We start from the raw sequence: 18,943 nt of genomic DNA, 5'->3' as shown, positions 1-18,943 counted from the left end.
AACTCTGGCTCCAGGTCAGTGCGTGGTGTGGCTCTTTGACTGTCACAGTTAAAAATTTCGTCTCTTTATGTCAAACTTGTCTTGCCATCATCACTAGTGTATTTATGATTTATTAGTGTCCAACGGACACAAATTCATCATGGATCTAGCTGCTTGATTTTGCTCTGAAAATGCATATGATCGATTGAACTTAAAAAGTACACAATTTTTCTGCATGCTAGAAGGTACTGTAAACGCTATCAAATGTTATATGGTTTGCTTTTAGTAGAATATGAATTTTGATCATCTCTATACATAAATAATTATCAATGATGCTTTCTTTTTTTGGGTAAAAAATATGTTTAGTAAGCGGCTATTTTAAAGCAGTTTTATGGGTTTGCTTAAATGTCATTTTGTAGATACATTTTTATATATATTCTACTATATTTGCTTTAAACTGTACAATTATTTCATCTGATACATTTGAGAAGTGGAGATTTATTTCTTGATTTCTGTTGCAGTTTGTCATGAGGGTGAAATTGTGGGTCCTGAAGTCGCACCAGTTGAGAACCACTGCCCTAGACTCTCCACTCAACAGGGTCTCACAAAATTGTATGGGAAACACTGAGAGTGTATGTGCTTTTATATATATCCATCCATCCATTGTCTGCACTGCTTATCCTCAGTAGGGTCGCAGGGGTGCTGGAGCCCATCCCAGCTATCAGCGGGCAGTGGGCAGGGGACACCCTGAACCGGTTGCCAGTCAGTTGCAGGGCACACAGGGACAGACACCTCGCTCGCTCATTCCCACCTAGGGACAATTTGGTTAAGCATGCTACGCATGTTTTTGGAATGTGGGAGGAAACCCACGCAAGCACGGGGAGAACATGCAAACTCCACACAGGAAGGTTCTGCGACGCACACGAGCTAACCACTGCGCTGCCGTGCTGCCCCTTATATATATACAGTATATATATATATTTCTTATTTTTAATCCACAGTATGAAAGATGCATTGATATGAATTGCGGGGCCATGGCTCTCTTGCCTACCGAGTGAGCGACGGCGCACCGGCTGTCAGTCAACAAACAAAACAAAAGCCGCTCGGGGCAACATCATGTTGCCCCCCTCCCCAAAGACAAATAAATAAAAGTAGTCCCCCAAAAATGACATTGTGCCCCTTTGGACTGTAGCTGGTGGCTTGTCAGCTCCGTTTGATTTGAGTGAGAGGGAGCGGAGGCATGCAGGACGGATGGACGATAACTTGCACTGACACCCCCAGCCGTCAAAAACCCCCCGCCTCCCATTTGGACCGGGGAAGGACGGCCCTGACAATGAGTGACGGCTACTGTTTGTTTGGAGGTGTCTGATGGACCAGTGCCGGCCATTTCGACAACTTCGCCCCCCAAAAAAAAAAAAAAAGTCCAGGCGTTACAGAGAGGTGCCGACCGAGGGGGACGGGCGGGGTCCTAGTAAACCTCCAGGATCAGACAACCCAGCCTTACAACCAATTTACAGTTCTCGTCTATATCCTACTGTCGTTATAGAAGAACTTGCAGAACTTACAGAACTGAAAGATAGGTGCGTCCAACTGCGGCGGTGCTGCGCCCCCCCTGGAGTTGAGCTTTTGGACTTGGGTGGGCGGGACGGGCTTGTGCGATTGGCCAGTGGCCCGATACATGGCCTGCACCCATAGGATGCGGTCCTGCTCGTCATCGCTAGCGAAGATCACCGTGTCGCCCTCTTTCACCGCATTGAAGAACGTACGCCCACCGTCCAGGCCTGGGGGAGAAGCATTTAAGATATGAACTCATTGCATGGCATTGACTGCTATAGACATCTTAGATCCATTGAAGCTAGGCTGCCCACGGACAGCTATAGACGTCATGGATCACTTGAGTTAGGTTGCCATAGACGCATAAAGTACGTCACAGATTTGTTAAAGCTAGGGTACCATTGCCAGGTATAGATGACATTCTCGATTTGACCAAAAAACTACATTTCCCACAATACCTGTCAACTACGACACCCGAGAACGTACTACTTAGCACCGCTACACTGCAGTGTTTCCATGTCGATGCCAATGAGTGGAATCCAGAAACCATTCCAAAAAATGAATTTGTAATATTTCTTTAATAACACATAAGTAATTTGAATAAGTATTAAGTTCAGCCCCTTTACATTAAGGTGCAATTACATTTTGAATTTACATCAGGCCCTTTGAGGAGAGCCATAAAGGATTTTATACATTTGACTATAAAGGATTTTATACGATTGACTCATAATGCAATGAAGATTTTCACTCAGTGGGCTTTAGTTCAATGTACAAGGTCAGGGCAGGCTGTTCGAAATGCATAATATTTTGTCAAGGGAATTTTGATAACAGGACTCGTGGAGGCGATGTTGTTTTGGAAAGCCAGACATCAAGGCGCTGTGTTGTGTGAATGATGGCCACAATTCCTTGGCACGCCCATGGGAGGGGCTAAGACGCCATCTTGCGGGGAGACGTGGGCCAAGAAGAGAAAGCTAAAGGACTTCAGAAGAAGGCTTCCCACAGACGCCAACGTCACTTCTTCGGCCGTCTCCTGAGTACACTTAGTTCTGATGTTGTGAATAAATCCGCCCCCGTGTGAAAATGTCGGCTTTCCTGTTCATTTTTCTCTCAAGAAACGAGCGCGCAAAAATTGTTGGATGATTGTACGTTGTATTTGGTTAATGGAATCAGATAACTAATTTGAACAATTTGGTAAACGGTACATTTTGATAATTAATTCCCAACAGCCATTACGCTGATGTAGCCCCTTAGTGAAAAGATCCATTCTAGCCTTATTACCATAGACGACTGTTAGCATTAAAGAAAGTAAAATTGTAGCTTGATTACTACAGGCCAAAGACCTATTCTTGCGAGGTTGACTTTATATGTGCAAGATCTGTCCTAGCTACGTTGCCATAGACAGCTATAAGTGTCAAAGATCAATTTTAGCGTTACTATCATAGACACTTATATATGTCAAAGATCTTTTTTTTAGTTTTTTTCCCTTCAGCGCAGTGGACGTATGTGTGAGAGGGCAGCCTGCTGTGTGCACATAGCTCTGACCACCCCTACCGCTCACCCAAACAAATTGTTCTGTGCGCTTGGCTAGTGTTTATCGGTAATTACTCTTTGTTCTGTAGGTTTTTATCAAAGTGCCGCAACAGTGAACATTGATCATTTAATACGCTTCGATATAAAGGATTATTTTGCGATGTACAGCCAAAACGGGGTCTGATGATGTGAAACCTTGATTAAACTGGAGGTAACGACTGTTCTTTATATACTGTACTGGACCAAACGGATCATTTCATCAGCGTTGCTCTAGCTATGCATGCACCTGACAAAACTTTGAACTTATCAAAATTGGAATGATAGAAAAGAAATTTTCTCCATCACCAGTTTATTTCCAAGCAATGTGTACTCGTGAAAAGAGCCATGTATGGTTGCCTTAGTTGACTATTACTGTCAAAAACCCATTGTAGTCAAGTTGGCGTAGACGGCTATTGCTGTCAAAGATCCAGTCTGGCTAGACTGCCGTAGACTGACATCAAATATCCATTTAAGCTAGACTGCCATTGACAGCTACAGGGATGTGATTTGACCAAAGTGAAATTATCTGAAAATTAGCCGGGGGTCTGGCACCCAGCTAGGTCCAGGGCAGTGCCCTGGTGGGGGGGACAAGTGGGGCGAAGCCCCCCGGAGCTCATGGGTTTTCCGTGTTTTTAAGTACTTTCAATGCACTCAGATGACAAAGAAATAGACAAAACAACAGCATAAATTTTCAATGTATATTGAACTATCCCATATAAAATTACAGTTTAAGTCAACTCAAAATCAGTCACATTAAAAAACATTGGACTGCCTTTGCTTTTAAAAACTATCACTGAGAATATCATCATATCTAACTAATGTGATTACTAAGTTAACACATAAATCATGTTGAAGAGTTCAAATTTCATGAACAAATAATTGTATCATGACCAAATGAAAAGTAACTCATATTAGAACATACCACAAATGTCTTTGTTATAGCAGAAGATGTTATCTGTCGGAGTCATGTGCATACACAATGAACTTCACTGGCCATGCAGAAACATGAAATTCATTCAAAGTTCTGAAATTTATATTTTCTGTCACATTCTAGATGAATTATAAGATCACTTAATATCACAAATATTGTTTTCTACTCATTAAAACATTCAACATATTTACAGGAATATACAAGTGTTCATTCTTGAGCACAATCCATTTACATGACACAAACACTACTTCCTCCTAGACTTCATTGCTTTGGAATGGGTCTTTCTAGCCTGCTTCTGTGCAGCTTTGATGGTTCTTCTTGAGGCAGCCTTGCTCATTTGGGTGTCCTGTTTCACAGCAAGTTCTGTTCGTTTTGCAGACAACATAACTGCTTCTGCATCCTTCTCCTCCCTGTACCTTTTGGAGGATGTCCTCAGATTTAGGCACAGTTTGGACTGCACAGGATCCATCAGAATGTCTTTCCTTCCAAAATGGCTGACAGAGGTGGTCTTTCTTGCTCTTAGGGCATATTTCACAGTCTGGATAGAACTGTATGTGGCTATGTCCATTCTGCATGCTTTGGGGTTCATGGTAGAATATCATACAAGTGCTTAATTTAAAAAATATAAATACTGACAATAATTTTGATTACTTATAAGCTTAATAATATTTTTAAATTTCCTAAATCATATTTTAAATGTTATAATTTATTTTTTTAATAGCAGCGTATCCGAATATTTGATAAATGAAAATATAATAATTATAGGCCCTACAGTAAAGTGTTGGTGTAATGTACACATGAAAATCTAATATTGTAATTGTTAAATATTTATGGCCATTTTTATTACGTTATAATATTTTCGAAAAAAGGGAAAACTGTCAAATAAATTTGAAAAGTTTACCACCTACCTCAAAATTCACGACTCTATCAGCAACTGGTACAGATTGTTGGGGTGGATCACGTCTCTCTATTACCGCTTCCGATTGTGATGTCAATAAGGGATGGAGGCCGTAAAGTTTTGGAGTTTTCGTTTGGGCACCGAAACTTCCAGCGATGGAATAATTTGTTGTTCTTGACTGGAGTTCTTTCACGTGTTTTTTGCTCTTTGCGTGACTTTCAAGAGCTTTGAAACCTCTCCCACCATAGTCAATGGTATCATAACACCAAATGCAAAGCGCTTTCCCGGCACGATCGATCTTCCGAATAAAGTCACTGAACAAATTCGTCACAGTCTTCTTTCCAACATTTGTAGATAATTCCTTCTCTAACCAGTCCCATCGAAACTTGTTTTTTACGATCTTATCAATTTCTTTAACTCGCGGAGCATCTTTGCGTTCGATCACAGACATCTTTCTTTAAACACCCGGCAAAAACGTGTGAGAAATGAACAATGGCATACTCCTATGCCTTTATTGGTCAACACGGAGACTTCAACCAATCAGTTACGGAAACACTAAAATGGAATGCTGTAGAGACGAAATCGGATTTTTTACCACTTAAAAAATCGGAAATTTTACAATTTTATTTTTGGAGATAAAAAAAGCGGAATTCCGCGAATTAGCAGAAAAATCACATCCCTGCAGCTATAGACGTCAAAAGTCCATTCTTGCTAGGTTACCGCAGAGGACTATAGACGTCAAAGATTCCTTCATTATAAATTGAAACAATGCCGTAAACCTCACCTGGTTGCGGGTCGGTGTAGTCCACCGTGTAGCCGTCCAATTGGAGCAGCTCCACCGGCTCCGCCTTCTTTTCTCGGTAGCTGCACATGGCGAATGTGTACTGGCTCACCTGGAGTGAGATGGGGGAGAAAGGGATTGTCAATTTCTGTACATTATACACACTGTACTGTCATTTTCAGACTTGATCTTAAAGTGACAGTGTGTAATAAATCATTCTTAAAGGTGGGCAGCCTTTTGAGACTCCTTGTGAGGAAGGGCTATTCAAAATAAACATGAGCAGTTGCGGAAGATGGTTGTTCTTGAAGGACAACGGAGAAGCTAAAGGTAACGATGGCAAATAGTGGCATGTCGCAGCCGGCAGCCAACAGCCTAAGGTGTGACTAAAGAAGGAAAAAGTCAAATGTGGCTAAATGGCCCGACTCAATACCTTTTAATTGTTCAAAAGAAAGTACAGCGGGTTACTCATACGGACGTGGACTTTGGCGATGAACGGGAAGCGCGGCGACCCGTCGCGCCCAATCAAGCGTGGCAACCAATCGGGCGCTGTCGCCACCTCTCTCGCTGCAAGTGGCAGCTCCGGTTCGCTCGGCAGCTGCGTGCGCGAGTGCCAAACGAGATCGCTGGAGACGACGCTGATGACGCTCGGGGCGAAGGAGAAAACCACGGAGGCGCTCGGTGGCACTTGCACGGCCTTTGGGAAAACGCAAAGGCGAACTCCAGAGAAAATCACGAGCGCCGGCACGACAGGGCTAGCTTCAGAAAAATGGGAAAAAATTCATTGTGACTCTATCGGCAGAATGCTTTTGCCGTTTTCAATCGTTTGAACGGCAAAATTGCCCTTAAAATGAGTAAAATGATCTTATCAAGAAAGCAAAAGATTATCTCGGTTACTTGCGAGAAATGATTGAAATGGAGGCGGGAAAACCATGGCCGGCAGGGCACATACAAGCTTTTTAAACCAAACAGCTGAACAAAATGTACGAAAACAATCAAAATATGTTCTGCAAATCAAATCAATTGTTGCTGTATGGGTGCCATTTTTCTCTCCAAACAAAATAAAAATAAAAGTGCCAAGAACAAAAAAACTATATGTAAATTACATTTTTTATGTGTTAAAAAAAAAAAAGAGTTCAAAAAATATAAAAAGATTAAAAATTAAAAAAAAATATTTTAAGAAATAAACAAGTGCAAACTGGAAAAAAAATTATAAAATCAAAAAGAATGATGTTTTTAAAAAGTAAGAGTCGAAAAGGAATACAGAAATAATAATGCAAAATAAAAAACTAAATAGTGCCAAAGAAAGTTAAACAGAAGGTAAAAATAAAAAAGGAAAGTCGTAAAATGTGAAAATTGAGGAAATAAAAAAAAGCATTTTTTTAAATGAAAGTGCCAAATAAAAAAAAAACAATAATTGAGAGTGCAATTTAAAATGGAAAAGTAATAAAACTAAAAGAATAACGACGCAAAATAAACCTCAATATTTTTTAAATAGGCGTGAAAACTAAACAAAAAGAGTGCACTTAAATAATGAAAATTTTAAATATGCAGGTGAAAATAAAATTAATATTTTTCAAAATAAGAGTGAAAAATAAAAAAGGAAATGTAGTAAAATAAAAAATAAGAATGCAAAATAAAACAATATTTGTTTAGATAAGACTGCAAAATAAAAAAAGAAAATTGATAAAAACATTGAAAAATAAAAACACAAAAAAAAGAGTGCAACATGAAAAATAAACAAATGCAAAATAAAGAAAAAATGGTGTACGCGACTGTTATTTTCTCCTCAGAGCAGCACAAAGAATCGAAGGCCTTTTGCAAAGCTGCTTACGGTGTCCTTAAATTTGAAATGAAATATTTTTCTCGATCAAGTAGGTGTTAACAAATCCCAATTGAGTCAAAGTAGAAGTAATATTTTTCAATAGGGAATGCAAAACAATAGAAAAAGTAAAAATATAATGTGTTTAAAGACTGCAAAATTTAAAAATGTAGAACAAATTAAAAAATTATTCTTTTAAGTTGGAGAGACAAAAAAATAATATGAGTGTCAAATAAAAATAAAAATAAAATGACAAAATGAAACAATATTGTTTTTAAAAAGGTTGCACAACACTAAAGAGTGTGTAAAATTAAAAAAGCAATACAATATAAAAATGGATTCAAAATAAAAATGTGTAAAACTCACACAAAGTAATCCTGAAGATTCAAAAATAAAATAAAATACATATTTTTTTAAACACGAGTGCAACATTAAAAAAAAGAAAAAAGAATTGTGTTTGGAACATTAATTTCCTCCCCCCAAAAGCTATGTGAAATTGGTCCTAACCAACAATACAAATACACTTATATCAAGAGGTCGCTGGTTCGATTCCCGCCTCCTCTGTGTTATACGTTGAAGTGTCCTTGGGCAAGACACTGAACCTCTAGTTCTCTCAATAAACAGGTAGGCGCCTTGCATGGCTGACACTGCTATTGGTGTGTAAATGGGTGAGTGTGAAGCGCTTTGAGAGGTCTTCATTGACTTGAAAAGCGCTATATAAGTGCAGACCATTTACTGTTTACCATTCATAAATGAAAAAAGCTGAGCGAACGGTAACTCGATTGCTGTTTGGCCAGCAAATCTACCGCAAAAGCACTGAAAAGCGGCGTCGATTTTGCACGGCACTGGCCGTCTCGGGCGCACGGGAACGAGTTTACCAACCGACGTTTGTCAGTCGCCATCCATTCGGGCCGGCGGGCAACGGGCCGCTTCAAGTTGGCAGAGCCGGAGCTTTTCTAGCTGCGAGTGTTAAGCCGCATAGTGTTCGCTCCACTTTGTCAATCCGCTGTCAACGTCTAGCTCCCAGACATATTCTCTGCGACGCCGAAGAGACAAGGAAGCAAAGCTCCCCTCCCCCTCCCCGCATCCCGATGCGGTCGCCGGGAAATGGCCGACGACAGCTACAGACTACCGACAAAAGCCCAGCGATGCCGCCGTGGGACCGCACTTTCATTTCATTCATAGCCGCGTCATTTCTTATTTAACAGAATTTATGAAATGAATATATCAGGCAGATTCCCAGGTCTATTTTAAATTACAGTAAGAGCTACTGTACAATTATTGCACATTGTATGAACATACAGTAGCAGACTATAAAACAATAGAAAGTTGAACACAATTGCAAAACATCATCTGCAACGGAAATTGAACCCAGGTCACCGCAGTGAGAGCGCCTCAACCTAATCACTAGACTAGTGATTTTCAACCACTGTGCCGCGGCACACTAGAGTGCCATGAGAGATCGTCAGGTGTGCCGTGAGAAATGATCCAATGTCACTTTTTAAAATTTTATAAAACATTTAGGAATCATTTTCTGCAAATATGGTGTCATTGTCAAGTGTCTGTGCTGTAAAAACTGGGGTTATTATAAATTATGTTGTAATTAAATATAGTGTTCAGTGTCATTCTATAATATTTTTGGTTAGTGGTGTGCCGCAAAATTTTTCCGATGTAAAAAACGTACCCTGGCTCAAAAAAGGTTGAAAAATACTGCACGAGACCACAAATGGTACGGATGACTTATGGAAAGGCATTCTATCGCATTATTACACTATTTTCTTTATAGTATTGAAACAGACAGAAGCCAAAAGAGGAGTGAGTCAGGGTCGAAAAGCTTGCCTAGAGTAAACTGAGGTTCGCAGACTGACCACAGGTGACAGATAAATGTGGATTTAAATAGGGACAGGGAGCCAATCAGATCCCGAGGCAGTTTGCGCCAAAAAGGCGGGCACAAGTGAAGTATATCAGTAATCATGACAGCATCATTCTCCTCACACTCTAGCAACATTATATTGTGTAAGACCTGTGACAAACACGCATGGTCTTGAGAAAAGTTTTAAAGTGGGATTTGACGTGCACCAAGAGTGCTGGAAACGACTCATTGGAAATACAGAAAACAAAGAGTATACCAAAAGTGTATTGTATAAAAATACACTAGCCCTAACTGTGGTTTTAACATGGATGCACCTCATAGTCAGTGCACCGTGTATATAGATAGATAGATAGATAGATAGATAGATAGATAGATAGATAGATAGATAGATAGATAGATAGATAGATAGATAGATAGATAGATAGATAGATAGATAGATAGATACTTTATTCATCCCCTAAGGGAAATTCACATTTCCAGCAGCATCCCTGAGCTGAGAACAGTACAATAATAAAGCCAAAAGAATACAATATACAAATACCCAGTGTGACGTGCAAATGCCCACTTTAGCATGTTATATAGAGTAACCAAATAGTGCTACACAGAACACATAATGCAGTAAGATTCAGTAATATCCAATGTAGGTGGTGTGGTTTAATGTGGGCCTTTACTCTGCCGGGTGGAGTTAAAGAGCCTCATGGCATGAGGAAGAAAAGATCTCTTCAGTCTGTCCGTAGTACAAGACAGTGACAGCAGTCTGTCACTGAAACTGCTCTTCTGTCCGGAGATAATGCTGTGAAGCGGATGCGATGGATTGTCCATGATTGACCTCAGCTTTTTCAGTGCCTGTCTCTCAGCTACTGTTGTTAGGCTGTCCAGCTCTTTGCCCACAACAGAGCTCGCTTTCCTAGCCAGTTTATTGAGACGAGAGGCATCCTTCTTCTTGACGCTGCCTCCCCAACACGCTGCCGCATAGAAGAGGGCGCTTGCCACTACTGTCTCATAGAATATTTTCAGGAGCTTTTTGCAGATGTTGAAGGAGGCCAGCCTTCTGAGGAAGTAAAGTCGACTTTGCCCTTTCCTACATAGAGCTTCTGTGTTGGCAGTCCAGTCCAGTTTGTTGTCCAGCTGCACACCCAGGTATTTGTAGGTCTGGACAAATTCTACACATTCTCCCTTGATGGTTACAGGAACCGGATGAGTTGGTAAATAGTCTGCATTTATGCAGCGCTTTTCGAGTCCTCCCAAAGCAATGTGCGTCACACTTACCTATTCACTCACACATACACTTACAAAATTTATGAAATGACAAGTGACTGAGTTTTTACAAAATGCAGCCAAATCAAATTTTTTTTTTAAGTATTGATATAGAGTACCCGAAATTGAGATCTTACCTGAACAAGAACAAAGAATCGCTTCTTCCATCGTTTCCAGACATTTTTCCCAATCGTCCATAAATATCTGTGTGGGTCAACACATGAACACAAATATTATATGAGACTAAAAATTGAAATTGAAAAACTAAAGTTAAAGAAAAGAACAAAAATAACATTGGTTCCTTGTAAAAATGTCTTGTCGAAATGACAATTTAACAATATCATATATTTGCGACCGCTATTTGATCATGTGAATGACACAATTAAAATGATATGTTCTTATTTTTTATATCCTTCAAAGCTTGGAATTCCATACACCCTAAAACTCAAATCAAACAACAACAAAACCTAGTAATATAACACTCCTCTAATAAATTATTATGATCAATATTATATTACGATTATCAGTGTCTGAAATAACGTCTGCCTGGACGCCCGGGGCGTACAACTTACACAGGGATCAGAATGGAGATTTTCATTTTCAGCTGAAATAGCCAGGGTCCAGGAATAAAGCAGGGCGGAGCCCCCCCCACAATGCGGCCAATTTTTCTAACGGCCGCCAGGGTGCGCCAGAGCAATAAAGGAAAGAGTGAGACAGTCGGATTTTAAATTTGTTTGCTACGCAAGAGAAAAAGTGAAAAAGTCGGAATGCCTTTGGGGTTCAAAAACAGCGGAAATCCGCGGATCCGCGGAAAATTCTGATCCCTGCTTACACAACGTCCCTGCCCGGGTGGTCGACAACTTTTTCAAGAAAGAAAAAAAAAAATCTTTCATTTTTTTATTTTTCAAATGCTTTCCGATTTTGAAATCTTTGTTTGGTTTAGAAATTTAGTATTTTCGGTTCTTTTGGCAATTTGCATACTCAGCAGCAAACCTGAAGCCTGCATCGAATAACTTCATGCTTCCGAACTTTACCGAGCCTTATAAGGTCGTGCATTTGCATATCATTTTCCAAAGTAGACGCACATTGAACACAAGAAAAATTGAGAAAAGGTTTGGAATCAAGCCAAAACCTCAGCCCCAGAAGAAACATTCAAAAGAAGCTAAAAAAATGTATGACGTTACAAAACGTAAACGTACATTATAAGCATCGTGGAAAGAGGAGTTCACGTGGCTTGAAGCAGACGACGCAACGCAAACATTGCATGAATGAAGACGAGTCAATACAGGTACATACTGATGGCAGATGGGAAACAGCGATGTCATATACATGCAATGAATGTTATAAGTAGATTTATAATAAACTTCATTTTAAAGTGTAGTTCTGTTATACATTCTGATGATCAATCCTTAATACTTTGCAACAATGTTTTTTTATTTTTCGATGAGTCGTCTTATTGTGTTTTAAGTTGTGAAAAATGGAGCAGGCAACTTTATGGCCGGGCAGGCAACTTTTCAGAGTTGTCTGCCCTGGTGTCCGCTAACTTTTTGTCACGAGTTTCAGACACTGCTATTATACTAATAAATGTTAATTAGTTCGAGCACTAACCACCCTCAACAAGCACACAAAACATTAAAAAAATATATATATATAAATAATATATTATACCCACTCTTATCAGGTAACATTAGCTTAACTCTACACATTAGTTGCTATAATAAATCCAAACAAACATACAAATGCGACGTAGGCCAATTACCTCTTGTCTCTTTTAACGGTGTACATGAATAAAGATTTTATGGCTGCGATGATTTTCTAAAAGGAGTACAAAACCTAGAAATATTTATACTACACTTTGTGTACGTCTACTACAGTGAAGTAACACAGTGTTGGTCAGCCAGCTGTCACGCTTAAGCAATGATCTGTCCATCTCAATTCGGCACTGGAATGAGTCCAAAAAAAAAAAATACATTCTTTAAAAAAACAAAGAAAATGCCACAGATAATGGCCCAACTCTCCAGTACCCCGTGCAGATTACGAAGCGGTAGAGAGAGCAGACTATCAAGTTGTGATACTACTTGTACAAGAAGTCAAAATATTTTTGGGGATGAGGAGCATAAATGCTTCGATTCTTTCAAACAAAAAAGCTCTCTAGTGCCCAGTGAAAAAGTAGAGAGCACACACAACCAAATTAAGCTACTACTTCTACAGAAAACCATAATCCAATCGAATGAGTAACATATAGTAAGTGTTTTGAATCTGTCGGCCAAACTCTCCGGTGCCTCATGCACATTACAGAGAGGTAGAGAGGAGACAAGAACAAATTAAGCTTGTACTTCGACAGAAAAGCAAAAACTAATCTAATGCGTAACATATAGTAAATGCTTCGAATGTATTCCCGACCAAAATCTGGTGCCTCATGCACAATATGAAAAAAATATAGAGAGGAGACACGACCAAGTTGTGCTGCTTCTTCTATAGAATATCAAAATATATCCTGATGAGGAACATAAATGCTTCAAATCTGTCGGCCAAGCTCTCCAGTGCCTCATGCACATGAATGAGAGGTAGAGAGGAGCCTCGACCAAATTAGGCTACTACTCCTACAGAAAATCAAAATATATCCTGATGAGGAACATAAATGCTTCGGATCTGTCGGCCAAGCTCTCCGGTGCCTCATGCACATTACAGAGAGGTAGAGAGGAAACACGACCACATTAGGCTTGTACTTCTAAAGAAAATGTAAATATACTCTAATGTGGAACATAAATGATTTAAATCTTTCTAAATAGTTGTGTCAACTGATTGAATATAATAGAGTGGCTAAAACTGACTAATTCTCTGCTCTTCTTTTTTTCCAGGACTGATAATTCCTACTAATTATATTTAAAACAATAATACTACTGATTTATTCTTTTTTTCTGAGAAGCGGCAGGGAAGAGAGCGCAAGGGATTTAGTTTTAAAAGAACAACAGAGGGCGAGGACCCCAGTTGGCGGCCCGAGTCTGCCTTTCCCCGCGGTCCTTCTCTCAGCGCTTTCTGCTTGTCGCTCCAAATAAAAAAAGGTGACACCTGAGCGCTCTGTGTGTTTTTTACTCTTTCTTTATTTTAGTCCATCCACAAAAATTAATTTAGATCATTTGAAGTGTATTTTTTTCTTGGTTTTTTTATTTATTATGGATTTATTTATTTGATTAAAAAAAAAGGTCTTTAAAATAACCAAAATCTGCTTCAATTAAATCAGGGATTGGGAACCTATGGCTCACAAAGTAAATAGGGCTCTTTTCAATTGGCTTGGAGATCAAATTTTGCTGATGCAAATTATTTCCGTAACATTCCGATGATGACGTGCATCATGTTGACTTGGGTAGGATCAAACCGAATCACCACTGAGGTTAAAATAGATTTGGACCGGTATATATAAGGTACAGTATCAACTCCAGTTTACAGTCAAGGTGTCCCTTCCTGCCAACAGACCGCGTTTTGGCTGTGCGTGGCGAAGGAATCCTTTATTAGGTCGGTCATTAAACCATGTGTGTTCACTAATGAGACACTTTATAATAAAAACCAACAGAAGAAACTGTAAACACCCAAAAACGACAACCAACTACTGGGTGAAGGAGTGGCCGGATCTCTTCCAGCCCCGTTACTCGGGAGGGAAAGACAACATTCACTTTTTGTTTGTAACGAGACTTATACAAACAAACCTTTATTGTTAAAACCATTATTTACAAAAAATTGAAGGTCAAAATGAGCCTCAAATATCTTAAGTAACTGCAGGGGGGACACAAGTTTAAAGTGGTATACAGTATTTGCTGAATTGGGACACAAGCTATGGCATTACTTTTTTTCCTACATTTTATCAAATCATCTACACAGTGAAATAAAATGAATTGAAAAAATATATATATATTTTTTCTGGTTTGGCTTTTTTTTCTGAATTCTTTCTTAAACTATATGGTATGGCTCGCTCCCTCTCTCTCCCCCAAAAATATATGGAACACACACACACACATTATATATATATATATATATATATATATATATATATATATATATATATATATATATATATATATATATATAAAACAAAATATAAATAACAAAAGATTTTGCTCTGAAGGCTTTTTGGGTTAAACAGGTTCCTGCAATAATGGGCATTGGATGGTTAATAATTTTGCTAATTTGAAGATTTTTCATTTTCATTTCAAGATATTTTCTACCAAGTTTAGATGAACCAAGCCAAACAAAAGATTTTTAAAAAAGTGCAAAGCGTTCTATATTATGAAACAAAAAAGTAAAAAACAAAAAAAAACCTTGTGATTAGTTACTTTGAACATGTGTCAATTAATTATTGTGTCATTTATCTTGTTCCTCTAGTGTCAATTTTTGATGATTTCAAAGTGCCACGATGTAACAAATACTTAAATAATAATAACTTGAACAAGATTAAATATATAAACTGTACTCTTGCGCATGTTATACTTGCAGTTACGTTGTTGTCCACTTGGTGTCGAAGTTCTTTTCAGCAATGTTTATGATAAGGATTTTTGATTTATTTGCATTTTTTAAAATTGAATCCCCACATGAGGTTTTTGTTTTTCAATTTTAAGTTGACATATAAGGATATTTATTAGCACAGTGTTTCTCAGTGTTTTTGAGCCGAGGCACACATTTTTTCATTCAGAAATCTAGAGGAACACGGTCCATCAATAATATTTAAAAAATAATTATCAGTACCAGTTTTATGATTTTGTTTGCTTATCATTGTGTATTACAGTTTATTCATTTTTAGATGATTGTCCTACTATATTGTTTGTTTTTATAGGAAAAAATAAAAATAATAATTCCCAAAAGAAAAATTATCTGCCAGTAATAAACTTTGTTTCTTTTTTTCAGTGAACAACAAGTCCCAAAATTAAAATAAATAAAATCCCCAAAATTATCAATCCAAGATTCCTTTTTATTATTTATTTAAACCAAAATAAACAAATAATGTATAATATATTAGGTTGAGGGATCCAAAACAACCATTGATTATTAAAAAACAAACAAAAAACAGACGCTCGTATATCAGACAATTTCTTCGAAATAATGACTTTTCTTTTACAGCAAATATATTAAAAGAAATAGTGAAATAGAAAAATATATATTCATATGAGCAAAATCCTCACATGTTATTAAACAATTGTGCCTCATGATGAGATAATTAAGGTATACTACCTTAATAAGAAAAAGGCAAGTCAAGTCATGTTTATTTGTTTCGTCCTTAATCACAAGGAGTCTCAAAGGGCTGCAAAGACTACAGACTATTATGACACCATCCCATGATCTGCAACCTACATGAGGGCAAGGGAAAACTCAAAAACCTCAACATGAGGAAAATGAAGAAACCTTGAGGTCATCCCCCTTCCAGGATGACCAGGCTGCAACGAATGTTGTAATAACAAATAATACACAGATATTGTCAACATGAAATATAGGTCATAGAATAAAGGTGTGTTTTAAGCCGAGATTGAAGCAGGTCTGCATAGCACACTTGTTGAAAAAACAGGATGAGATTACAGATTTGGAATTTGATCAAAATAAACATTTATCAAGGAAACCCATTTCTATGTGTATTGTTTCCCTTTTTATGGTTATGATTTCTAATAACGCTACAATTGCATCGTGCTTCAAAATAATGCTAAATAATCATCGTCCTGACAAAGGCATGCGGTTATCTCCTTACCCACAATGCTTCATGTTCTGAGGTTTATCCATCCGAATGGCTAGCTTGATCCTCAGGTCGGCGTCCGGGCATCCTTTGGAAACGGACATCTTGTGAATCTCAGACTGCTTCGGACTATTGGGAGTGGGGTGGAGGACCACCTGCAAGGAGAACATTCACTGTGGTTTCATGTGAAGAGAAAGAAGAAAATCAACAACATCTCTTTAGTATTTACTCGTCCGAGCTCTTTGTCCTCCAGGGCCAAGACACCGGTGCTTTCCGTGAAGAGCTTGACTTTGACGGCAGGTAAAGGTTGCGTTGTGGTGAAATCGCCCTGAGTTCCCCAACTACACACGGATTTGATAACATGTGAGCATTTGACTCGATTATTTTATTTCTTGTGATTTGAAATTCATCTCAACCCTCAAGAAAATACAAAAAATGGATGACATCTTCAACACTCAAACGATTTTTCTTCATTTTTTTGTGTGTCTGTCTTCGAACTATTGCAAAGCAATGCCACCCAAGTGTCTGCGCTTGGGAAACTTTGTAAAGACCTTGAACGCCCCCTTGTGGTGAAGGAAGCGCTATACAAGTCAAGTCGATAAACAATTTAACCAGATTCTTAGAGAGATAGAGAGCTAGATAGATAGACAGATAGATAGATAGATATAGATACTTTATTCATCCCCGTAGGGAAAATCACACTTCCAGCAGTATCCTTCTGTTGAAAAATAAAATAATAAAATAAAAGATACACAATACAAAAATAGCCAATATAACATGTTGATATAGAGTATTTAAATAGTGCTAGGTAAAATACACACTGTCATAAAAATAGAGTAATATGCAAATGTGGGGGTGGGGTTTAATGTGAGCTTTTACTCCCCTGGGTGGAGTTGAAGAGCCTCATGGCATGAGGATGAAATGATCTCCAAACAAAACTAATAAGTAAAATAACAAATACAATTCTGCTTCTGGGGACGGATACTGATTACTTATTGTTAGATTGCATATTAGGGTTTGGAAAAAAACAAAAGCACGCAAAAAATTAAATATTTTTTTGTGTGGCGTTATTTTGTTTTTTTTGGTTTGAACAATTTTATTGACACTATTAACAGCAAATAAACAATGTAAGGTTTGAACAATTTTTCTCGATAATTTTAGCAGCAATTAAGCATATTCACAATTTTGTTATATCTGACAATATGACATTTTAACAATTTTTTCAACATTTTTAACAGCAATTAATGGTTTGAACAAATTCATTGACACTAATAACAGAAAACAATCATTTAATTACACAACTCTCTCCAAAAAGTAGCGGAGAGACTTATCACTCAATCGATCAATCCATACTTAATTTTTTTGTCCGTAATGACTAATGAGATGACATTGTCATAAGCATCATGACACTGACGTAAAGAGAATTATGGGTGCATCCATGATGTGAAATGACATGACTTATCATCATTACACAAGTGATGTCACACATTCCTTCGCTAAGAAAAATAGATCACACATTGTTATAGTAGCTGCACACATTAGTAGTTATATCCATTTGGCCTGGACAGATCTATTGACACTAACAAAGATGTTATATAATGAAATTGTGAATATGCTTGATTGCTATTAAGATTTTCGAGAAGGGTTGTTCAAACCTCACATTGTGCTTGCTGTTAAAAAAGTCATATTGAAATATAATATTGTGAATGTGCTTAATTGCTGTTTGAGATTGTCATGATTGTTTTTTCTGTTATTAGTGTCAATAAATTTGTTCAAACCAAAAAAAAAAAATATCTGCTTGATTGCTGTTGATATTGTCAAGATTGTTTTCTGTTATTAGTGTCAATAAATTTGTTCAAACCAAAAAATCTGCACAATTATCCTCATTAGGGTTGCGGGGGTGCTGGAGCCCATCCCAGCTATCTTCGGGCAGTGGGCAGGGGACACCCCTGAACCGATTGCCAGCGAGTCGCAGGGCACACAGAGACAGACAAGTCATTCGCTCATCCACACCTAGGGACAATTTGGACTGATGCATGTTTTTGGAATGTGGGTGGAAACCGGGGTGCCTGGAGAAAACCCACGCAAGCATGGGGAGAACATGCAAACTCCACACAGGTTCGATCTCATGACCTCAGAACTGTGCCGCACACGCGCTAACCACCGCCATTGTTGTTTTGGTCTCGCGGTTCGAGTTTTCGTCTGCACGCCGATCTCGGCAAACGAGATCTCGTTGCTTTGAGATTACGTCATTGTTGTGGTGCTTGTCGTTGAAGGAAGGGGAAAATCAACACAAAATTGGTAATTTCTTCAGTGTCAGTAATAAGTCGAAACATAATGCAGAAAGTGATAACAACGGAAATAATTCCGGCTTGAAAAAACTGCGGAGAAACTCTTACAAAATACTCCTAGCAAGAAAAAGACTTTTGTGCCAAAATAGACTAAATTATATTCCTGGTTACGCTATGAGGATGATAATGGATTGGAGCTTGAGAAGGCATTACAACCCTGGCGGGACAGCAAACCGCGAAGAATATATGAACTGCAAAATCAGGAGTGATAACTT

General features: G+C 38.3%; 1 protein-coding gene across 6 annotated transcripts in view; it reads right to left on the bottom strand.

Annotated features, from left to right (window-relative positions):
* The window catches only part of cadpsa (Ca2+-dependent activator protein for secretion a), a 164,950-nt gene that overhangs the window by 117,998 nt on the left and 28,009 nt on the right, over positions 1–18,943 (bottom strand). For all 6 annotated transcript variants that reach the window (XM_088337707.1, XM_088337708.1, XM_088337710.1 and 3 more), the window contains exons 7-11: positions 16,607–16,718; positions 16,393–16,532; positions 10,799–10,865; positions 5,716–5,824; positions 1,545–1,760 (exon numbers count right to left, since the gene is read on the bottom strand). In XM_088337707.1, the coding sequence (XP_088193833.1) occupies positions 1,545–1,760; positions 5,716–5,824; positions 10,799–10,865; positions 16,393–16,532; positions 16,607–16,718 (644 nt within the window). The remainder of the gene's footprint in view (positions 1–1,544; positions 1,761–5,715; positions 5,825–10,798; positions 10,866–16,392; positions 16,533–16,606; positions 16,719–18,943) is intronic.

This window comes from Urocampus carinirostris, chromosome 6, assembly GCF_059441175.1.
Source record: "Urocampus carinirostris isolate Australia breed hairy pipefish chromosome 6, RoL_Ucar_1.0, whole genome shotgun sequence".
Lineage (NCBI taxonomy): Eukaryota > Metazoa > Chordata > Actinopteri > Syngnathiformes > Syngnathidae > Urocampus > Urocampus carinirostris.
The sequence above is the reverse complement of the archived record's forward strand: the minus strand, read 5'-3'. Positions and strand labels throughout refer to the sequence as shown.